The sequence below is a fragment of the Poecilia latipinna genome, unplaced genomic scaffold (genome assembly GCF_001443285.1).
Source record: "Poecilia latipinna isolate Pla-1442-1.1 unplaced genomic scaffold, P_latipinna-1.0 Scaffold1932, whole genome shotgun sequence".
NCBI classification, from domain to species: domain Eukaryota; kingdom Metazoa; phylum Chordata; class Actinopteri; order Cyprinodontiformes; family Poeciliidae; genus Poecilia; species Poecilia latipinna.
Genome location: NW_015114548.1, coordinates 29,004 through 50,907, shown reverse-complemented (window position 1 = coordinate 50,907; position 21,904 = coordinate 29,004). Strand labels below are relative to the sequence as shown.

General features: G+C 39.4%; 1 protein-coding gene across 1 annotated transcript in view; it reads left to right on the top strand.

Annotated features, from left to right (window-relative positions):
• The window catches only part of trappc12 (trafficking protein particle complex subunit 12), a 34,283-nt gene that overhangs the window by 6,505 nt on the left and 5,874 nt on the right, over window positions 1–21,904 (top strand). The window contains exons 2-7 of the mRNA XM_015015592.1: window positions 240–1,536; window positions 2,467–2,583; window positions 16,503–16,616; window positions 16,991–17,129; window positions 20,552–20,664; window positions 21,560–21,632. Coding sequence (XP_014871078.1) covers window positions 250–1,536; window positions 2,467–2,583; window positions 16,503–16,616; window positions 16,991–17,129; window positions 20,552–20,664; window positions 21,560–21,632 — 1,843 coding nt within the window. The 5' untranslated portion in view covers window positions 240–249. The remainder of the gene's footprint in view (window positions 1–239; window positions 1,537–2,466; window positions 2,584–16,502; window positions 16,617–16,990; window positions 17,130–20,551; window positions 20,665–21,559; window positions 21,633–21,904) is intronic.

Below are 21,904 nucleotides of genomic sequence, written 5' to 3'. Positions count from 1 at the left end.
CGGGCACACTTTGGCATGCCCCTTAAAATTCCTGCGGAATTTTCTAGTTTCTTACTATTATTCTCATGCCTTTAGAATCAATTGGATCAGGATTTCAAACTGGTTATGTGGTTCTTAAACTGTGCAGAATTAAAACTATTTTTTGTATTCTTTAATAAACTGAATAAAACCGTATTTTAACATAGATGTTGTGATGGACAAGCTAACTTTAAAATTGTAATAAGTTTGCGTTTCTTCAGGAGCATTAAGATGGACAAAGTGGAAGCTCATGCCCAGCGACCCGTGTCTTTGGGCATCACGGTTGATGATGAAGCTGCAGTTTCAGAGCCCGCTGCAGAAGCCACCAGTCAGATTCCCTCCGAAGATAGCATCCTTCCCCAAGAAGACAGCATCGATCTGGGCGGCACAGACTTTGTCACACCCCAGGGAGACAGCAGCGCCACACCCACTGAGAGCTTGATGGACAGACTAAATGATCAGATGATGGAGAGCGTCATGATTTCCGACTCGCCTAACAACAGTGAGGAGGACGACTTGGCTCCTATCGACTCCTATCTGGATGGTGGGGAGCCGGAGAATGCAACCCCTGGAAACATAGAGGAGGACAGTGAAATTGGACAGAACATGACAGAGATTGAAGTTTCAGTGGGCCAGCTGGAACAGGAATGCTCCGAAGAGGAAACAAAAGAGGGGGAGGCCGCACAACAGCGAGTCCCAGCTTCTGTCTCACCCCAAGGCGATACTTTGAGTCCAGCTGCTAATTCTGATGATGTTCCAGTAAGAGGGATTAGTCCTAAAGATGAACCTGTGCCAGTGTGCACCATATTCAGCCAGAGCACCCTGCCGAAGTCGTTGGTGCCCGACGGCTTCCAGCCTACCCTGATCAAGTCCCCTAGCTTTACCATGGGAAGTGCGGGTGGAAGTGATGAAGCTGTGACCCCCAGTAAACTAACTGCTCCCCTAGTTTGTCAGCCCAGTCCTAGCCTCAGTAAGTTCTTTGCTGACAACGGACAAGCCAATCCAGCCTCTGACTTCTTTGATTCTTTTACTGTTCCATCATCCTTTATTTCTGTCTCTAACCCCAACGCTGACCTTTCTCCTGGGGCTGGCCCGCCACCCATGCCTCTTACCCCTGAGCGCCAGCTCTCTTCAGCCTCTTCCATCTCCACCCCAGGAGCGCTTTTAGACTCTGCATCTCCCACGCCGAGCCCAGTGTTTGGCCCTGCTCCCACTGAACCGAACAGCAACTCCCAACCGCTTCCACCCCAGAATCTCCCAGCTCCGAGTCCGGCCCCGGCCCCCATTTCAGCCACACAGGCACAGCCCTTCAACCAGCTCCAAGCTGTGTTCTCAGGGAGCGATGACCCGTTTGCGATTGCGCTGAGCTTGAGTGAGGTGGACAGGCGACATGATGCCTGGCTGCCTTGTGAGGAGACGAGGAAAGTCTTGATATCTGTTGCCACCCAGCAGTACAGCACTGCATATGTAGAGAGCAACAAACTCACAATGCCTGGGCTGAAATTTGACAACCTGCAGGTAAAGCCATTTCAAACTTGTTTTCAATAATTGTACACATTAAATCAGAGTGACTTTTTATCTATAGATTCAGCAACTGTTTTCACATTGATTACTGCAAAAATTAGTAAAGGATCAGTCATTATTATTATTATTATTATTATTATTATTATCAACAGTCTCATATTTAATGAAATTAGCATTCGTTAAAATTAAGCATTCATACTCTTTGATCAACTTTCTTCACATTAGAGCTACTAACCTCATTATTTTGGGATTTTCTGCAGTAGAACTGTGAAATGTTTGTTGTCTCTTTCTTAAGATCTAAGGATGTACTCACCCTTCAGCAGTTCACACGCTATTTTTTTACCTTCACCAAGTACCATTTTTGCCCCCTTTCCTACAATGATTTTGTACATGTAAACAAACCTTTTTCTTAACAATGAACTTAAAGCATGGTTCATTTATTTATTTTTCAGGTATTTTCACAAATTACAGCACTCCTGCATATAATGTTATGTAATTGTTTAATGTTTTCTAAGACCTTTTATTACACAAGTTTCATTAATTTTGGTTCTGATCCTTATTTTACCTGCTGACACCTAGAAAAGGACAGATTACATCCATGTATTGAACCAAAGTAGCTAAACATTCTACTGCTGGTAGCTTTTAATGCATTGGAAATACAAATAAGACAATTATTTGAATAACTGGTTGATTGATTCATGCATTGTAAAGTCAAAAACCTGATCAAGTAATAGAACCATGGTATTTTTTTTGCAAACAGTTGGATGGACTCTAGATGCTTTCAATGTCCACAGTTGATATTTTTAGTAGCTAAGATATTAATGCTCGGGGTTTTGTGGACATAATGTAACAGTAAAAATAAGACATTGTGGGTTAACTGTAATCAGTATTGTTTTTTTTTGTTTGTTTGTTTTTTTGATGCAGGGAGATGCCGTGAAAGACCTCATGCTTCGTTTCTTGGGAGAGCAGGCTGCCATGAGGCGTCAGGTCCTCACCGCCAACTCTGTGGAGCAGTCCTTCATCGGCCTCAAGCAGCTCATTGTAAGTGGTTTACCATCTTTTTGTTTATGAACAATCTGTGAAGCGTCACTTCTAAAAAAGCTGAACATTGTAAAAAGGTTTCAAGTGAAAAAGTAGACTTGAAATAATTTAAATACAGTGCCTTGTGATAAAACAACACAAAGCAGTGTATAATAGTGAAGTGGAAAGACAAAATCTTCTGTCAAAAATCTTCTCATTTTTAAGATGTCTGCAAAGAGTTTCACAAGATAAAATGGTGCTGTTGGGGAAAAAAAAATCTTGTTTTATCACAAGTCACATAAGGGACAAACACAAGGAAGAAGGTGCCCTGGTTAACTAAACTAAACTCCATATAACTCTGAACACACTTTTGCCATAATGCAGAATGGTGGTGGCAGCATCATGCTGTGGGGATGCTTTTTGTCAGTCAGGATAGACAATTGTGTCAGAGTTGATTGGACGTTGGGTGGCACTAAATACTTTAGACGGAAGCAGAGCAACTTCTTCTCAAAGTACAGCTAGAACAAGACGGAATGGTTTAGCTCAAAGTATATAAATATGGTGAAATGGCGCTGTCAAAGTCCTGACCCAAATTGAGATTCAGTGGCAAGACTGAAAAAATGACGTTCACAGATGCTCCCGTTTAATCTGGTCTCATTCTGTTTCGCAAAACTGTCTTGACTTAAGCCAGCTTAAGTCAATATTCTTTTCTACCCATTTCAGGATAATGAACTGCCTTGTGTTGGTTGATCATATAAAAATAAAAAAAATGTTAAAATTTTATCAACTCTCTATTCTGTAGGTACACCTGATGGTCTGGAAAATAAAAATATTTAGCATTTTATTCAGATCTAATTTCGAGGCTGAAGTCTAATTATTTTTAACAGACAATTACAATCTTATTATCCTCCAAAACATTTATGTTTCAGAATGCAGGATATTCTATAGGATCTCTTTTGTATTTGAAGGGCACCTTGAATTTTAATGACGTAATGAGCTGCCCACCTCATCCATCACATAATCTGTTAGCCAAAGAGACAAACCTAGATTGGACTTGGAAAAGTTTTGTTCCATGCGCCCCGGTGCTAAACATCATTACTCAAGCACAGGAGCTGTCATGGAGCTGCACTTCACTTTCTGGAGGTAAATGACAAAGCTGCAGTAAGTTACCACAGCTTGGCATTCTGTGGCATCTATAGACTGTCTGACCTTTGGACACTCAGCCTGTAAACGTCAGTGATCCTGCTGAAACTGCCACCAGGTTTGGTCTCAGCTGACTGAAAACAGTGAATCATTCACCTCCTTTCAGTTCAGATTATAGTTCTTCATCTGCTGAGCATAAAAATGCGTGACTTTCTGTGTGACCGTGCAGTCTCACCTCATTCCTTTTTCCTGCTGCCGTCTATCCATTTTCCCACCGCCACCCCAGCCTTGATGCGTTCCCTCCATCACAATTCATGACCCACACATGACCCTGAGAGACAGTTGTTATTTAAGACATATGCACAGCAGCTTCAGCAGACAGTGTTATAGAGTGGGAAGGGAGGGGTGGAGCGAGGAGATGGAGAGGCAGAGATCCACTCGGCTCACAAGTTCTTTTCTCCTGCTGTGCCCATGTATTATGCATGGGACTGCTGTGCATATTTCAAGGGCCTTCTGGACTCGGTGTATATATAAACACACACAAGCTGGTACTTTCAGTTTCCCTTCCACTGCACTGTATGGTGTAGGTGAGTGCATGTGTTTGAGTGTATGTGTGAGAGGATCATATGCCGTCTGCTGATTGGTGTGGGTGGCTCCCTGGAGCACCGGCTGAGCGAAAGGGGAGAACTGGGGAGCCGGTAAGGTAATGCAGCCCTACAGCAGAGATGGCAAAGAAGGAGAAAGAAAGTAGTGGTGTGTGTGAGTGAGATGTATAGAGATGGAGGAGGGCTTCACCTGGCCTTAAGCATAAACAAAGGTTGTTCCCGACAATATATATGTAGGGCTTATTGGACACTTTGATGCTACTTTATCCTAAAAGAAACTCATGAAAGTTTGCGGTTTTAAAAAAACTAGGGCAGCTGTTGGAACTGTAAGATATATCATTAGCAAAATGTCAATGTAGCAGGGGACTGCTTGAAACTCTGGGGCCTTTAAAAGACATGCAGGTGGACTTTATTTAGTATTTCTGAAGGTAATAGGTTGAGTTGCATTTTATGCTGGGCTGTCATCCTAAAGGTTCTGAATACAAATTGCATCATTCTCTTTCGGCTTAACAGTTATGCACCACTTGGAAATAACCTATCACATGAAATCCAAATGTAATACATTAAAGTTTGTGGTTGTCAACGTGACAAAGTCACGTTGAAAGAAACATGAGTACTTTTGCAAGACACTTCAAGTTGTCACAACTTGTTTTGTCAGGTTTAACATCTAATGTATGATTTAATGATACTTTGCAGCTTACACAAATTAAAAAAGTAGTGTTTTTTAATTGTTTATAAAAAACATCTCAACTACTTGATACTACTTGTTTTTCACATTGAATCCGTTGGTGTTGAACAACGGCATGGTATTAGCTATTAGCTAATAATTGACTCCTAGTTTGAAACGTTTCTTTCACAGTTTTAATCTTAACTTTGCCTTTAAGCATCAAAGATAAATCATGTTGTTTTAGGCTACTAATTTGATTCGGCATTACTTTGTGGCAGGGTTATTACCCACTAAGCTCGACCACATTAATAAAAAAAAAGCAGTATTCTGGAGACAATTGTGTTTTCTAAAAACAAGGGAATTCTATGTTTTCAGTAGAATTTTTATTATTAGTAAAAACCTCAGAAATAAAACTGAGAAAATGAGCTTGAAACTTTGAAAGTTTAAAGTTTGAAAGTTATTAAATTAATTATGAGTCAAACTGGTTGTTTGACCAGTTTCTATGGCTGATGAAAGTAGAATAAAAATAAAGTCCAGGTATTTGACGTTGCTTAAAATTGATATTGTTTTTAATAAGTCATTTTTGTGGCATTAGGATTATGCTAAGACATCAATCGTATGGTAGGTGGTGAGGAGCTCCAGAGGAGTAAGAGCCTCCAGTCCAGATGATATTATGGGAGTGAATTGCTCAGAGATCTTTCACTGTTTTGAAATTATTGCTGACTAAGCTACAACGAATTCAAGGCTCTCTATGAAATATGTGTTTGCATATATTTTTTTTTTTGTTGCTGAATTGTCAGGTTAGCAATAGTTTACTGTTTTTAAATTGTAAACTGTTGAACCTCAAAGAGTGTGCTTTTGTTGATTGTCACTGATTAGACTGTGTTCCTCACAGATGTTTCCTTTTTGGGCTTATTGCCTGATCTGCCTCTAATTGGCTTAAATGTTTTCTTGTCTCTCTCTATATATTGATTGGTCTTGAATCTGTAACAAGCTGACTGTGGCATGTAGCCAAAATTTATCCATTTTGCCCAAATTAAAAAAATTTAGAAACACCACGGAGTGCTGGTCTTCCAGGGCTCTTTTTTTTTTTTTGCCTTTTTTTCTACCTTTTTTCACCCCAGAGTTGTGCATACTTTCCACTCTGACTGTTGAATGTAACTTGAAAGCCTTTGATTAACGTGGTTGTGTGCAATTATTTATCTTCTCCATCTCTCCTGCTTCTCTCCCTCATTTTGTAACATGATCATGCACCCATAGCTTTAACTGACATATATTTTTTGAAATGCACAGGAAAAGGGTCTGTATAAAACACATATACATAGTTTTGTTGTCGATCCTCTAATCAAGATCACTTTCACTGATGTATGGATCCGACAGCTTCTTCTCCGTTTCCTGCCTTCTCTTTTTGAATTCTACTGATTTACTTACTAATAAATTATGAAATTTCTAAACTTCTGAGATCAAACAAGCTCGTAGATCAAAGCTGCCGAAGGTGATGTATCTCAAAGAGCTGGGAGGGAAGGTTAAAAACGAGAATATGAGAGGACGTGCACAAGCAAGCAGAACATGCACCCACACACACCATTACTCATACGCAGACAGGGAAATGAACATGTCAGAATGCTGCTGGCCGTTAAAAGCAGATTATGGGTCAAGACATCCAATCAATCATATGGTGCGGAAACATGGGACAGCCCCTTCTTGTACCTTCTACCTGCTCTTCAGATGTCTGATTGGACAGCCACATTCATTCCTGTGTCTGACCTGTATTTACTTCATGACATTATACATTATCTGATGTTTGCTGTCAGCCGTGATCCTCCTTAGTTTATGGCATTTTGCTCGGGTGACATTAGTGCTCCTTTAATAGGGCTGCGTTCATGTGCGTTTGTTGCAGAGCCCCGCTATGAGCTGGCAGAATGAGTCATGCTGCAGAGACTTGGAGAGACTGCACCCCATGGCACCATCAGTGCTCCCTTTATTCATATATGCACTCACACGTTTATAGCACACACAAAGATGTCCTAAAAACAGCCAAATATATATATAAAAAAACTGTAAAGAATAGTCAGTTTTCTCTTCTTTGGATACATCTAGAGGTTTGATTTCATAGACACAATCAGTTTCCTTGCAGATAAAATTTACACTGGAAAAAAACTTCACCACTACTTTACAGATCTGATGAGATGTCTTTGATGCACCTGCTTAAAGGAAAATAACTGCCTTCGGACTAAAAAGAAAAGCTTAAAACTATCACTACTGTTTAACTCTGGAGATGTTTTAAAGAATTTATTTCTTACTTACTTGCTTGCTTTTCTTTGTGACCCTTCTTCCATTCTTGTTTACTTCCTCCCTTTTACTTTCTCATGTCCTTCTTTCTTATATCCTACTCTCCTCCTTTGGGTCATAAACCCTCTCTGTCCTCCAGTCAGTTCTCACCCTTTATTTCTTTCAGTTTTTTTCAGTTCTTCCTTTCTCTGCTTTTTCCTTCCTTCGTTGTACAGCCTTCTGCTGTTTTTCTGTCCTTCCTTGTTTCCTTCCTTATTTCCTTGTGTCCTTCCTTCCATTTATCCCACCTCCATTCCTAGTGTTCTTCTTTCCTAACATTTTTTCGTGTGTTCTACCTCCGTTCCATCTATGCCTTCTTGCTATTGTTCTGTTTGCCTGTTTGTCTTTGCTTCCTTATTAAAAGGAAGCAAATATATGTATTTCTATCTTTCATTCCTTCTTTTTGTATTTCCCGATCTCCTTCCATACATCTAACCTTGTGCCCTACCTATTTCCCTCTGACCTTCCTTGTGTCCTACAACCCCTTTTTGTACTTCTTCTTTTCAATCTTTTCCTTTTTTTCTTTTACTGTCATTTCCTCTCTCTCTCCTTTGTTCTTTTTTCTTTCTCTTGTCTTTGTTTCTTTTTTCTTCTCCACTTTTCCATCCTTTAATTTTTTTTTCTTCATTTATTGTGCCCGTACTTCTTCTCTGCCTTTATTAACCTTCCTTCTTCTCTTCTTTCTTTCCTTTGTGCTGTCTCCATTTCTTCCTAGCTTTCTAGCGTCTTTCTTTGTTTCATTCCTTCCTTCCATCTTGCATCCAATTGCACACTTTGCCCACTGTAGAAATATATATATATATATATATACATATATATATATATAGTCTGTAGTGAGGTTTAAAAAACTGAATCAGGAAACCTAAAAACTTTTACATGAAGCATTTATGTTGGAACCCTGTTATACATTTAGTCCTTAATTCAGATATTAGAAGAACTGTGAATATGCATTCAATTGTTCAATGTTTATAAGAAATCATTAAACAAAGCTTATATAAGCAAAATTATCCAACTGTCTGACCAGCAAGTGATTTAAAAAAAGAACTCTTAAGTGCATGTTTATTTGGTCCTTAAAGGATCTGTAGCTGTTGATGACACTGGATAATCTATGCACAGTTCGGGACTGCTTCTCTAGCCTTCTCTCTTTGTCTTCCAGTGACCTCAGTCTCCTCTCTTGTCCCGACTGTGGCGTGGTCAGCAGTGAGCTTGTCTCTGGCTCAGCACCACCCAGGGCTGGCCTCATCTGTCCCCTTCATTAGCAATCACCCACCTCCTCTCTTTCTCATCCCCTCTTTCTCCTACGTCTTTGTCTCTCTCCTTCTTTCCTCTTTGCTGCCCGCCAGAGAATCTAACCTCTCCTTCCTCCCACAGTTTGACGCCGTCTGGGCCGGAGGCCAGCGTGTATGTTTGTGTGTGTCATTTCGTGTGCAAGGAGAGAGCGAGAGAAAGAGAGAGAGACCCACCTCGGCTCGTTCAGACAGCCTCCTCATAATGACTCCAACGACCCAGCTGCTGCATTGCACTTTGATATCATTGCCCTAACCTTTACTTGTCATTATCATAACCTTTCTACATAGCTGTCATTTCCACCACTAGTTACTCTCACAGACTGGGGTCTGAGAAACGCACTGTCAGCTTTTGTTGCGCTGAAGGGCATGTTTAAACCTTAGCAGAAGCTGTTCTCACCTTGCTCTGTGTACAGTGGCTGTGGCCATATGATCCTTGTTGCAAAGTGCAGGTAGCCTTCACCCTGTTGCTTACCAACACAGTGCCTTCTGACATCTCAGGAGTGACACTGACAGAAATGGTTTAGAAAATGTTGAAGTAGAATATGACACTTTATGGCGGTATGTCACTGCCAGTATGCCGGTGTATGAGACCTACAGCCAGTGCTTCACATTTAGTCCCCCTGGCACAGACTACTGCACAATAGTACATTGGTTGAAATGACTGACGGAGAAGTCTGCAGCCTCAATCATATGTTGCCAAATTTTAAGTTGGCCTGCCGCTGGATTTTAACATCTTCCTCACATTGATTTCAATATGGTGATAAATGGCCCGTTTTACTAGAATAAAGAACGATGATAGTTATTTATTGCTATGATGCGTTTGCATCATACCACCACAAATCACATGTTTTTTTTATGTACAGTAGCTGTAATTTGTGGAAGTGCCCTTTCTTTTTAGGTAATCAAACCAACAACTCTAATTTAATGATTAGATTTTGTTTCAAGTTGTACAGCATTCTTAACATTCTTATGGTTTATACCATATAATATTTAGATCGTTTTATCAAGTAGGCTTTGTGCACAACTTAAAATTACATGTTACAAAATGTTGACAGAAATCATCAAATTCAGGGAATTCTAGTATAAATTATAATTTTTTTTTGCTCATTTTGAAGGAGACTTAAAGTAGGTTCATGGACTTTCTAATGAAGCACTTCATAGAAAACCAATGCTACCTCCTGAACATTTTCTATATTTTTTTATGTTACAAACATACCTCATTCATTTATGTGGATTTTATTTGACATATTTTTTAAATTATTAAGTGTACATTTAAATAATGAAATTCCTGCACATTCTGCTTTTTATAACAACTCAAGCTTTGCCAGATTGGATTGAGTTCATTTGCAAAGGTAAAAAAAAAAAAAAAAAAAAAAAATACATAGTTATCTTCACAAAGAGACCAAGGCTTGCATGTACTCCAATGGGTTCATGAACAGTAGCTTGTTTAATTTATGTATGCTTTTTCAGGGTTTTATTGGTGATTTTTCAGTGGAGAGTAAATGACTGTGTTTTGGTTGATTATGTAGAATACTTTGAAATTCATTGAAGTCTGAAGCCTTAATGTGATAATAATGTAAAAAAAAAAAAAAGTTCAACAGTTATTAATAACTTTCTCTCAGTAGATTTTCAGTTTTAGTTTCCATGTCAACTAGCATCTTCACCTCTGTGTGTTGTGTGCGCTACGGATAAAGACTTGCCTACTTCGGGAGCCGTTGATTGCAGATCAGGGTGCGCACACAGCTCTGAAAGCTGTCCTCCGTAGCACTCTCTGAGGGGAATAAGAAATGCCGTTACTGTTGACAAGCAAGCCATCAGGCACTATCCAGTTGCCCACAACTCAATCAGTGGCTGATGTTACCCAGAGGAACCTCACAACATGAAGCAGTGTTGAGCCAACTTGGGGAGTATTATTGGGAGTTTTCTTGCAAGCTATGTGCAAGTACAGTGAATTAACGTGGTGTTTTATGTTGCCTTGTGTCTCACCATCTCTCTGTGATACTGTTTGAAGAGTCAGAGTGATTGCCGGTGGGAGACAAAACGACTGCTTTGTGAACTGCATATCAGCACAGTAGCCATCCCTCAGCTGGGGGGCAATATCTGTCCCCTGGTTCAAGTGTCCGCAGGCCAACAACAGAGGCATCAAAGTGGAGCTAGCCAATGACTGGCATACACTTTTAGGATATTACTATATTTTCCTACAGCCTCAGTGTAATCCAAAATGCAGAAGCTTAATTGAAGTAGCACTGGAGCTCCCTGTGTTAACTGGGGCTGGTGTGAGGAAGCCCTTTTAAGTTTGATTCGCCTGGAGGCCCCTGGTCTTGTGAGAGAGAGCAAGTGGGCGTTCGTTTGTTCATCAGGCTTTGTTATGCAGAGGGTTTTTTTTTTTTTTCAAACTCACCAAAGGATAGACACACTGAACTTCCGATCTTCAACACAATTAAGAAGCATCACCCCTTTTAACTGGCAAAGAAACTAATTATGTGTGTTTGTGTGTCTGAGGGAGTGAAGGAGGACATTATCTGTGCACATTTTTATTGCACACGTTTGCATGGGTGTGTGTCAGAGTTTGGGTGAACCATTTTTAGTCAGACTTGTTAATTACTAATTGGCTTTTTTATGTAGCTTTAAACATACTGAAAGCATTTACTCTGCAAGATATTTTAAGTAGCTATGCTACTTTTCAATTCCTTAATAGCCTTTCCTCATGTCCTTCATCTTTGTAGTGTTTTAAGCTAATGCAAACATATACCAGCCATTAAAACAAGATGAAAAATGTCACTTTCCTGCACTGTCTGAGACATGACAAAGAGAATCCCAACACACATATTGAGCTTCTTATTTGATAAGACTCGCAATAAATCACCATGGTAATGCCTCCTTATTTCTTTTGGGGTGGAGCTGATTATGAATTATTGCTAAGTCATTTAAGCTGTGCGAAATTATTAATCACCATCAGTCTATTGCTTAGATTTTTTTTATTCCACCGCTGATTTTGTGTTAATTGAAATTATTCAAGCCTTTGATTCACAAAGGTCAAAATAAAGAGGGAAGTGATGGGACAAGGAAATTTTTCTTTTTTTTTTTTTTTTTTTTTTTTTTTTTTGCCAAATGAAATTTAGTCAACAGGCGGTCATGTCTGCTTCTGAGATTCCTTAAACTATCCTACAGGGTTTTTTGAGATTTTCACTTCAAAGGTAAATGTATATTACCAGTGCACCATAAGTATTACAATGTATATTTCGCCTATAAGGATCAAAACCTAGAAGTTTAACATCTGTCAGGATGGTATTTTTATATGCTATGCTACTCTATTCAGATGGCAGAACACTTTGTATCAGTCTATATTTCTGCTTGGGACACTGTTGGAGTTTTGTTTACATCTTTTTGCCTGACATCTGACAGTGTTGTGAATGGAAGGATATCACATTCAGGATTTGTTCAGCTGAAGCTGGATCATTTTCTATTGCTGTATTATTTACCCTTGTAGGGGTGTTCCTTAGGGCTCAATCCTTGGCCCAACATTATTTTCTATACATATGAATAATATTGGTTACATTTCTGAGACAAAATTACTGATTATCAGAACTTCTATACCTCTACAGATGGTTGTCTGTTCTTTTTACATAATAAAAATGTTTGAACCATCTTTTTGACACTAAAGGCAGTTTTTGTGATATTTTTTTGTCCACCTTCATTCACTCTTCTGGTGTTCAATGCAGTCTTTCTGTGTATGATGTCATCAGTCATCTGCCACTCTCTAGTTACAGGGTGTGCTATAAATACCCCATGCATAAACATGGACTAACACAATGTGCTTCTAATTCTTGTTTGCTGCTCATCATTGCATTTTTGCATTTAACCTTACCTGACTTCCAGCTTGTTTGTGTTGCCTGTTGACAGCTGCAACTTTATTGCTGCTAATAATATTTTGTTGATGATTATTACCTGAAGGAATTTTGTTTAAATTACCTTACAAACTGCATTTTGCTCAGTTTGTAAGGTCATTTAAAGCTGTTGCTGGATTCATTTAAAAATGTACAAATTCACCTGGACAGTAGCTCATATTTTTTCCCCACTCATATTCATAGCGCTGCACAGCATCAGAAAATCCTGTGATAGCGACAGTATTGGTAAACATTGTGATGATATCTGATACGATATGTGCCTTTTATTCTCCTTTTCACTCTTTCTCATCTTTGCATCCTTCAAGTTTTGACCTTTAGCGTTTTGGGTAATCTCGTCTGTCTCCAGGGTGAGCATCGGTTGCCATGAAACTGTAACTGGCTAAGCATTACATTAGCATGTAAAATATATGTTCATAATACTTGGAAGGTTTCAGGCAACAGTTATTGCACTCCTAACAGAGTTTTGCAATATGAATGTTTCCCATACTCATGTTGTCAATATATTTGTAATATATTGGCCTGCCTGACTTATTCAGATTGCATGAGAGCAGTGGGGGATGTCTTAAATGTTTCTGAAATATATGCTACTGTTTGTAAAGACACTATGGTTTATTTTTCTTCAGTTGGCTAAACAAAGATTAAATTGGAAATAAAAAGAAAATACTGCAGCTTAGAACTGCTCCTCATAAGGCCTGCAGCAGAAGATTCACAGACTAATGGACCTCATTCATCCTTTAGTCTGCAGCAAAAACAAAAAGATGCACAATCAGGAAATAAAAGTTCTCTATATATTTTTTTTTCTTCATAACTCTAGATTTGTTCTTTTAATTTATTTGTAGTGTTGCACAAATGATTTTTCAGATTGGACAATTTTCTATAATCAATAAAGACAAATTGTGTTCTAATAGAGAAAGTCAGTGTGGCTTAAACCCTGCTCTCTGGCTGAGTTTGACCTGAAAGATAAAGCGGACTATGTCAGGCAGGTAGAATAAGGCTAGCCGACCAAATTGGCCTTGAGAAATTGAAAAGATAAAACATGTTATATCTGACATTGCAATGAGCACTGGCAGCAGGAGCAAAGACCCTTTATGTTCTAAATGTTAGATTAGCATCTGGATTCAGTCCCGCCTGTGATTGTTCGTATAGTTTCTTTTCATCAGTGAGGTCAGACCTCGGTCTGCTCAAATTTAAATCACAGCGAGCCTCAGATGTCTGTTATTATCTCACTCGAAGGGCGCTCACATTACATCTTCAGCGGAGTCCTGACCCTGTCACCTTGCCACTCGAACAATGCAGGCCGTTAGCTCGCTTCTCAAATCACCACCTCCTTTTTCAGCTCTAATGTTTGGTTTGGTTCAAGACCTAAAATTACAGGGTGGTGTAAGATAATATCAGAGCACTGAGTTATGCAAGGCTGTGATGCTGCATCGTTGCATAAGGACTGAGCTGAAGTTCATTTATTGAGGTTTTGGCCCTTTTTTCTTTTTTTTTTTTTTTTTTTTGACTATCCGCTTTGCATAAACTGTCTCCTCCACATTTTGCTGTCTGTTCCGCTGGCCACTGTCTCTAGACTCTGAGATCCTGTTTTAGTTTTGATAGTTTTGCTTGCTTCCCCCCACCCCCCCTCTTGTAGCCAGCTTTAAAGCCTTTATTGTTCCTCTTTTAATGTCGGCCAGATTTCTTTCACCCACATCCCGTTCATGCGCCTCTGAACCACGTTATCCCTTTCTGTCCCGTCTCCACTGTGCGTCTGGGTGTGTATGTTGACGAATGCAGCTATCGCACAACAATCAGCCTAAATCCCAGCCTCACGAAGACACTTAAAGACAAACGCTTGCACACCTGTCTTGGTTTTATGCCCTGTGGCAGGGCAGCGGTGTACTGTAGCAGGATGTGCTTGTGTGTGAGTGAGTGCAGCTGCTTTTGGCCATCCACGCTGCCTTCTCGTTTTCAGCTTCATTTCCCCCCCTAATGAAGATTCAGAGGCAGTGCAGCTACTGGCGCAGGGCAGGAGAACTGAGCGGAGGAGGGCGGGACGAGGAAAGAGCAAAGCACGAGGCAATGACAGCAGGAGGATGAGGGAGGGAAAAATTAGACCGCGATGAAAGGGAGAGGAAGTGGGAAGATGGAGGGAAAACAAATGTGGGAGAAGCATGGAAAAAGAAAGGATGAAGCGGGAAGAGAGCATCTACAACAGAGAGGGACAAAGAGAACGCTGATGAGTTTTGCGATAAAGATGACTAGAAAGAAAGTTACCCCCTCTCTTTCACTGTCTCCTTAATTAGCTCTCTGGCTGTGATGAATGGCGCGGCACTTAGGACCCAATCGGCAAGCCGACCTTGTCATGTGTGCTGATGGGGTGGGGTGACTCTCACACCTCCGCCTCCTCTTTCCCCTTCTCTCTATTGTACCACCTCCTGTGGAAGCAGATGCTGCTAATATCTGGGTCTGTGTGTGTTTGTATGCATATTCACTCCTTCTCTGGGTTTTAGTGCTCTCGTATGGCTTGTACATCAGCATACATGAAAACGCGGCCGTTGTTTAATTTGCTGTGTTTTCTATATTTCAGGCTTAGATGTAGTGATATATTATCATTGACGTTAGCATATAGCTACACAAGTACTTCCTCAAACATCAGCGAATCCCCGTAAGTTTCAGAAATAAGTCTATTCCTATCAGCACAACTGGTTATTGTGATGATCTGCTCTTGATGCAAAAAAATAAAAAATAAAAACAAGAAATTTATATGGGGATGAATACTGTTGCGCTCCTCTATAGCTTGGTGCATCTGTTCCACAAAAAATACATAGAACTTTGAATATTATTTTGATGTTAATTTTTCAGTTTGCCTTATTTAGTCATTCTTGGTGTGAAATAATGAAATTAAAAATTCAGACCAAGTGTCTAAAAGTAACCCAGGTACTTTGGGTTATCTTTGGAAATGACTGGATAAAGAAGCGTAAATAAAATTAGGGAGAGGAAGTGGGAAGATGGTACATGATTACCATCTTCATCACAGGATACAATTTAGGATATTTTAAGCTTTATAATTAATTTTAACCTTACATTACCTAGACACAGTTTTTAGCTGGAATGACATCACCAAATAAACTTATATGAGAATATAAATAGATCAGAACTCCAAGTTCATAAAGTTATAGTAATATTTTTTGAGAAACAAAAATATTAAGACAAGTGTGGGGGGATAAAAAGAGCACTTTTAAAAAAAAGTTGGCTATCCAGTAAATGTTTATCCCTCTTGTTTCCTTCCTTCAGTGTTTCCTTTTTTATTTCTGAATATTTGATTTAGACACCTTTTCTTAAAACCACCATATGATAAATATATTTTTGACTATTGACTAGACCAAAGCGGTAAAACATTAAGCCGAATCCATTTTCAAGACAAAAAACAAAAAAAACTAAGAATTGAGCTCCACTTTTTTTCTTGTTTTAGATTCAAGTAGGATTCAGCATGCTGTTTGTGCTCTTTCTTTAATACGATCAACATGATTTTCTTTATTCATACAGACACAAACCCACACATTGTAATAAACCTCCAACTGTCAGGTGTATAATTAGCTTTAGCTAAAACACTGCAGGATGACTCTAAGCTAAAATTCCAGTTTGTTTCCCATCTCTAGTGTATTGCCACTCCTTCCATAGGAGATGTTTTCCTCTATTTGTCTAATATTTCAACATCTAAAAGCTCTGGAGCTCCTGCTGGTCTGTTTTTCCATAACAAATAAGCAGTAGAAACAAGGATTGAAGTTTGGTTTTCCGTTCTGGATTCATATTTCTAGAACTTTGCAAATGCATGTGTGAATGAGGGAAAGAGCCTGAAAAAAAGATCAGTTTGCAATGCAGAATTATTGATCTACAGAGCTGTCATTGGAGGAAAGCAGAGATGTTGCTTCAGACAAAATGCATGATTCATAACAGAGTCAGTCAATCAGTGTGGCGCCGTCCCCTGACATGTTGCGACTCTTCTCCCCCGCAGAGCACTAAGAACTGGCGGGCTGCCGTGGATCTGACGGGACGGTTGTTGACAGCTCATGGTCAGGGATACGGAAAGGCCGGCCAGCCAACCTCTCACACCACTGACTCACTGCAGGTAGTGACTTCTCCTCATTCATCCATTCCTCTGTTTGTACCCATCGATCGCAGTTTCTGTTGGTAGCAGAAATGATAGGAAAAGTCTTCTAGGTTGCTGCAATCGAATTAGTCTTTAGCTGCAAATAAAACTCATTTAGTAATTAGCATTAGTACTGTTAATGTTCCATTTCTTCTTCTGATGTACATCTGCAAATGTTGAATTGCATTTTATTCCAGATAATGTTTAAGTGGCACTGCTCAGAATGAAGTGTATATTGATTGACCTCAACTGAAAAGATAAAAGCATTGCTTTAGATTTGAAGAAAAGAGTTATTTTATCTATTAAATCACATTCGTTTGATAAACGAGTTTGTTTCATGTGTGTGTTTCCAGCTCTGGTTTGTGCGGCTGTCTCTTCTCACCAAGTTGAACCTTTTCCAAAATGCTGAACTGGAGATTGAACCCTTTGGCAACCTCGACCAACCAGATCTGTACTATGAGTACTATCCAGCTGTTTACCCTGGGAGGAGAGGTACGAGCATATTCACCACATTATTTTCTGGCATTAACATTCTACGTTGAAAGCACTTTTGGTTTTGACCACACAGGTCAGACGCTCAAAGTTAGGTACTCCTCAGCCGAACAACCGTGATTTATTTATTTATTTAATTTATTTTTTTCAAAATTACTTTTCTATTTTATTCGTCCAAAAACCTTTCAATGAAAATTGCTTACAGAGAACTTGAAGTTTAATAGTATTTTTAATAAGAGCTCTGAAAAACTGAAAGCATGCTCTCAAACAAGATTCTGCATTTTAACCAAGTTCTTTGGAAACGCAAGCACACCACCACTGTCCTATTAAATATTCAAAGAAAAGTTCTGCCACAAGCTTGATATTAGACTGTATCATTGAGAAGCTCCAACAGCTCTACTTGTCTCCAGCAGTTCTTTGGTTTTGTTTTTCCTCTTTTTTCCTCTGCATGAATTGCCCTCTAATGTATTCCCATTACTTTGGATCTGCTTCGCCCCTCGGGCTACCACAGTGAAGGCAGCAGCAGAGACACAGCTGCACATACACAACATTTGAAGATGCACTGCACAGCCTTCTAAAGAGAGCGCCGATTGACTTTCCATTGCTCAATATTAAACGCTTTATGCCCTACTAGGTGTTCAGAGACAAACTGGCGTGAGTTGTTGCCTGGCATCAGAATTCGAACATGTCTTTACTCCGGCTCTTGCATCGAATATCTATTACCCGCGATCACTTTCTGTGTATGCCTTGAGACATGACTGCCCCATGTATCTCTCTTCTAAAGGATTGAGATCGACCAAGCACTCAAATAAAAAAAAAAAAAAAAAAGTCGATGTTTGTTTTTTTTTTTTTTATAAAGTGAAAACTTGGAGACAGTGGTAACTTCACTCTTTCAGTGGAAGCGCTTAGGTAGGGGTGGGCAATGAAACAATAACAATATCTGTTGCAACAGACTTGTGATCAATATTAATAGAAAATATGTCCAATAGAATGTAGAATTTCACTAAACTCTGATCCAGAACCACATTGCATTTTGGGAGACGTAGGCAGAGAAAAGGCCTTAGTCAGTCAAATACTGACTAAGATGACTGACTGATGTGATCAACAATCACTCTTAAATAAACTAGCAAAAGCCTAATGTGTAACATTCGCAGTAGCAGTTTCATGTTGTTCCCAACATACTCAGACATTCTTTACTCCTCAAAGTTCTGTGCCCTTGGTTTACTCAAAGCCCTTATGCTTTTATCACAAATAAAAAAAATCTTAGTTCTTTGAAATAGATCATCTTTACCATTCATTTTGACTCACCCAAATGGATTTTGTGTACAATGTTTGTTTTTTGCTTTTTTCAGATATGTTAAAACCAGCAAGCTGAGACAAAATTACCGTTGCCCTGCTAAAGTTCCTAAAAAGAAGCTTTTTTTTTTTTTGCCTTGGTGTTGTGTTTTTGTTAACACTCAGAAATTGAATGAACAGAATTTTAACTGATGATGACACTGCGAGGTGGCACTAAAACAAATATTATCCAAAACTTCACATCATCGTTCTATTGCTTTCCTGCTGTCTTTCTGCCTTTCACATGCTTTGGACAAAATCTTCTGGTTCCTCTCTCACATCTTTAACGCATGTAAAAAAAAAAAAAATTGGAAGAAACTGAATCAAATTTTAGACCATCCAGCAATGACAATTGGACTACAGTACTTACTACTATATTTATTAATCATCAGTTACAAGGCGGTTTACACGTGAAAACGATCCGTGATTACCCTCAGTCAATATAATGAGGTCATTTTTAGCATAGGAATCACATTTCTACACTGCAAGATGACATTATGTTGATGCCTCAGCATACAAATGTCTTTGTTTACTGTCAGTAATCGGTACAGAACTGTTTGCAGGAACTTTTATGCATTTTTTATAGTAGCAGTCAAACATTGTTGTTGGTAGAAATAAACATATTTTGGTTTACACATGCCAGTGCTCACTAACTACAGAAAAAAAAATCAACATTGATAAAAGCAAAGCTGCTAATCTTAAAGCAGGATACAGTGGTCCGCCAATATTTTTCTTTGGTTAGGAAAAACAACCACCGTTTAGTACCATAGAAAGTTAGGAACAAATCATAAATTAGATGGGGAATTGTTTGGTTGGTTGGCATGAAATTTTTCATGTTCTTTTCTCAGCCTAGAATGAGAAGACTCCATCAGTACAAAATCCTGAAGAATCTAAAGGACCAAAATTATTTTTTTATAGAAAAGTTTGTAACCTGTTGCCTTTCTGTCAACCTAACCACCAGAATCAGACTCTATTGCTATTGTACAGAATCGCAACAAAAATGTTTCTGACACTGAGTATCTTGGCTCCATAGAAAGCTGTGTGACTGAGACTAAAACTAGAACTTTTTCCACCGCAGTAATGTGGTTTCAGTAAGGAAGGTTGATGGGAGAGTCTGCCAACCTGTTTCTTTAGTGGTGCAAAGAACCGGCAAGCACATAATAAGCAACAACCACTGTGAGCTGCTCGTAAGTGTTGAAAAGACAGGACCCCTGGTGTTATGAGGACTACAGAGTTAAGACGTGTTCCAGTTACAGCAGCTGTTCATTCACAAAAGAAGCGTGCCTTGATCCTTTTATTTTAATGAAATAACTATCCATACAGCCAAAGAAACCTTCAAAAACCACCAAATTCTAACTAACAAAAGTTCTGGCCGCGAAGTAAAAATGAAATTTTAATCTGATTCCAACTACTAAAGCCCAAAAAGGCTGAGTAATGAATCACTTCAGAAGATAAAACTGTGTAAAGCAGGACAGAATCGCAGACTGTATGTGTTATGGGGGAAAACAAGAGTGTATCATGCCCTCCATTTTTAGATGGCGAACACCAGCGGATAGAGAATATAGATAGAAATTGAGATACACACTGGCAGAAGCAGCAGCCAAAGATGGAGTAGCTCGCAGAGTTTCAGATCAGATGACGGTATCAAAGAGACCCTGATCAAAGCCTGGGGACTCACCTGAACACAGGCTTTTGCTCAGGGGTGTGTGTGTGTGTGTGTGTGTGTGTGTGTGTGTGTGTGTGTGTGTGTGTAAGAGTGTGAATGATGTAGAGGCAGGCAGAGGGATGAGGCAGGGAGATGAGTGATGGAGCTGTGCGGCACACAGAGATGGAGAGATGAGAGGCTTTAATAAGCAGCCATACGTAGCTCGGTGCCATCTGTAGGTTCCTGCCTCCAGGGCTGTGTACAGTCTGTGTGTGGGTGGATGGCTTTATATTCTCATCTTTCTGTCTTCACTCTCCTGCTTCGTTCCCAACCCACCCCGTTCCATATTGTCCCTTCTTCCTTGCACATTTTTTCCCTCTCGTTCCTGTCTTCCCTCCACCCGTCTCCACCCTTTTTTTTGTGTGTGTTGTTTTTCATCCAGGCTCAATGGTGCCTTTCTCCATGCGGCTGCTGCACGCCGAGCTTCCCCAGTACCTGTCCAAACCCCAGGAGGCTCTGGACCGCCTGCACAACCTCAAAACTGTCTGCCTTGCTGTTAGTGGGCGCACACACACACACACGCACACACGCTCACAGCCTCAAGATGACGTTTTTAGTCTCCTAACAATTTTTGAAGTCACTAAACTTCCCTAAAATGTTGATATTTTTAAATTAATCTGGAATGCACGCTTTGTCTTGAAAAATAAGTTATAGGTCTGAACAAGTACAGAAATAAGAAACATCATGTACATAAAAACTTTTTTTTTCCTTCTTCTTGCAAAAGCAAAAAAGATTAATTTCTGCAAAAAAAAAAAAAGTATCTGACACAATCATTTATGGATTTCAAGTTGCTATTTTGCTTATTGACATTCATTCAAACATGTATAAATTAGCATAGTTGTATAGCATTTCAGAGTGATTAAATAAGCCTCTAAGCTGTTGGAAAATCTAAAATGAAAATTTGATTATCTTAAAGATTTTAAGATTACGACATTTTCTCAAAGATTGTGTTTAACGATAGCAGACTCAATATTTTAATAAGGAAGTTTCAAGTTAGTATTATATTAATGAGCATTAAATACTATTTAACACTGGATTTTGAAAATAATAATAAAATATAATTGTGCCTTAAAGAAGCTAGGTCCTAAATCTGGCTCCATAAATGTTCTGACAGAGTAGGATTTGGACAGAAAAGATAGATGTTTATTTTAATTATTTAACTTTTGGAAGATGAAAATTGAAATTATGATTATTGCTGAGAATAAAATTTAAACAGTGATGGTGTTAAAAAGTATTTTGTTTTAATTTGTTGAGACTTGCAGAAACATTGATTAAAAAAAAAAAAAACACAGAAAAAAAGCCTAAATATAATCTGAGAACTCATTTTATTTGTTAACATGCTTGTGCTATTTAAAATGCAGGCTCTGATTTAAATTCCCTGCCTGCACAGATACTAGAAAACCTGGAGAAAGGCTTGGCAGAGGATGGCAGCATGATCACCCTAGCACAGGAGAACAGGCAAGGTAAGCAAACACACCGCAGAGAATCCGACCTGGCTGCGTTCCCAGACTGCATCGCATCGTGGGAGGAAAGTCAGGTCACGGGCCTGAACAGTTAATCCAGATGCACACCTGGCGCAGGACTGCAGCATACCTCAGCCACACATACAACCCACCCAGTCTCAAGCACACACCTATGCAGTAAAAGTGTTTAGCCCCTCACAACTCCGCTGCTCTCACTGAATGTTAAATGTTCTCTACAGCTCCTCACGCCATTCGGATCAATACGGATCAAT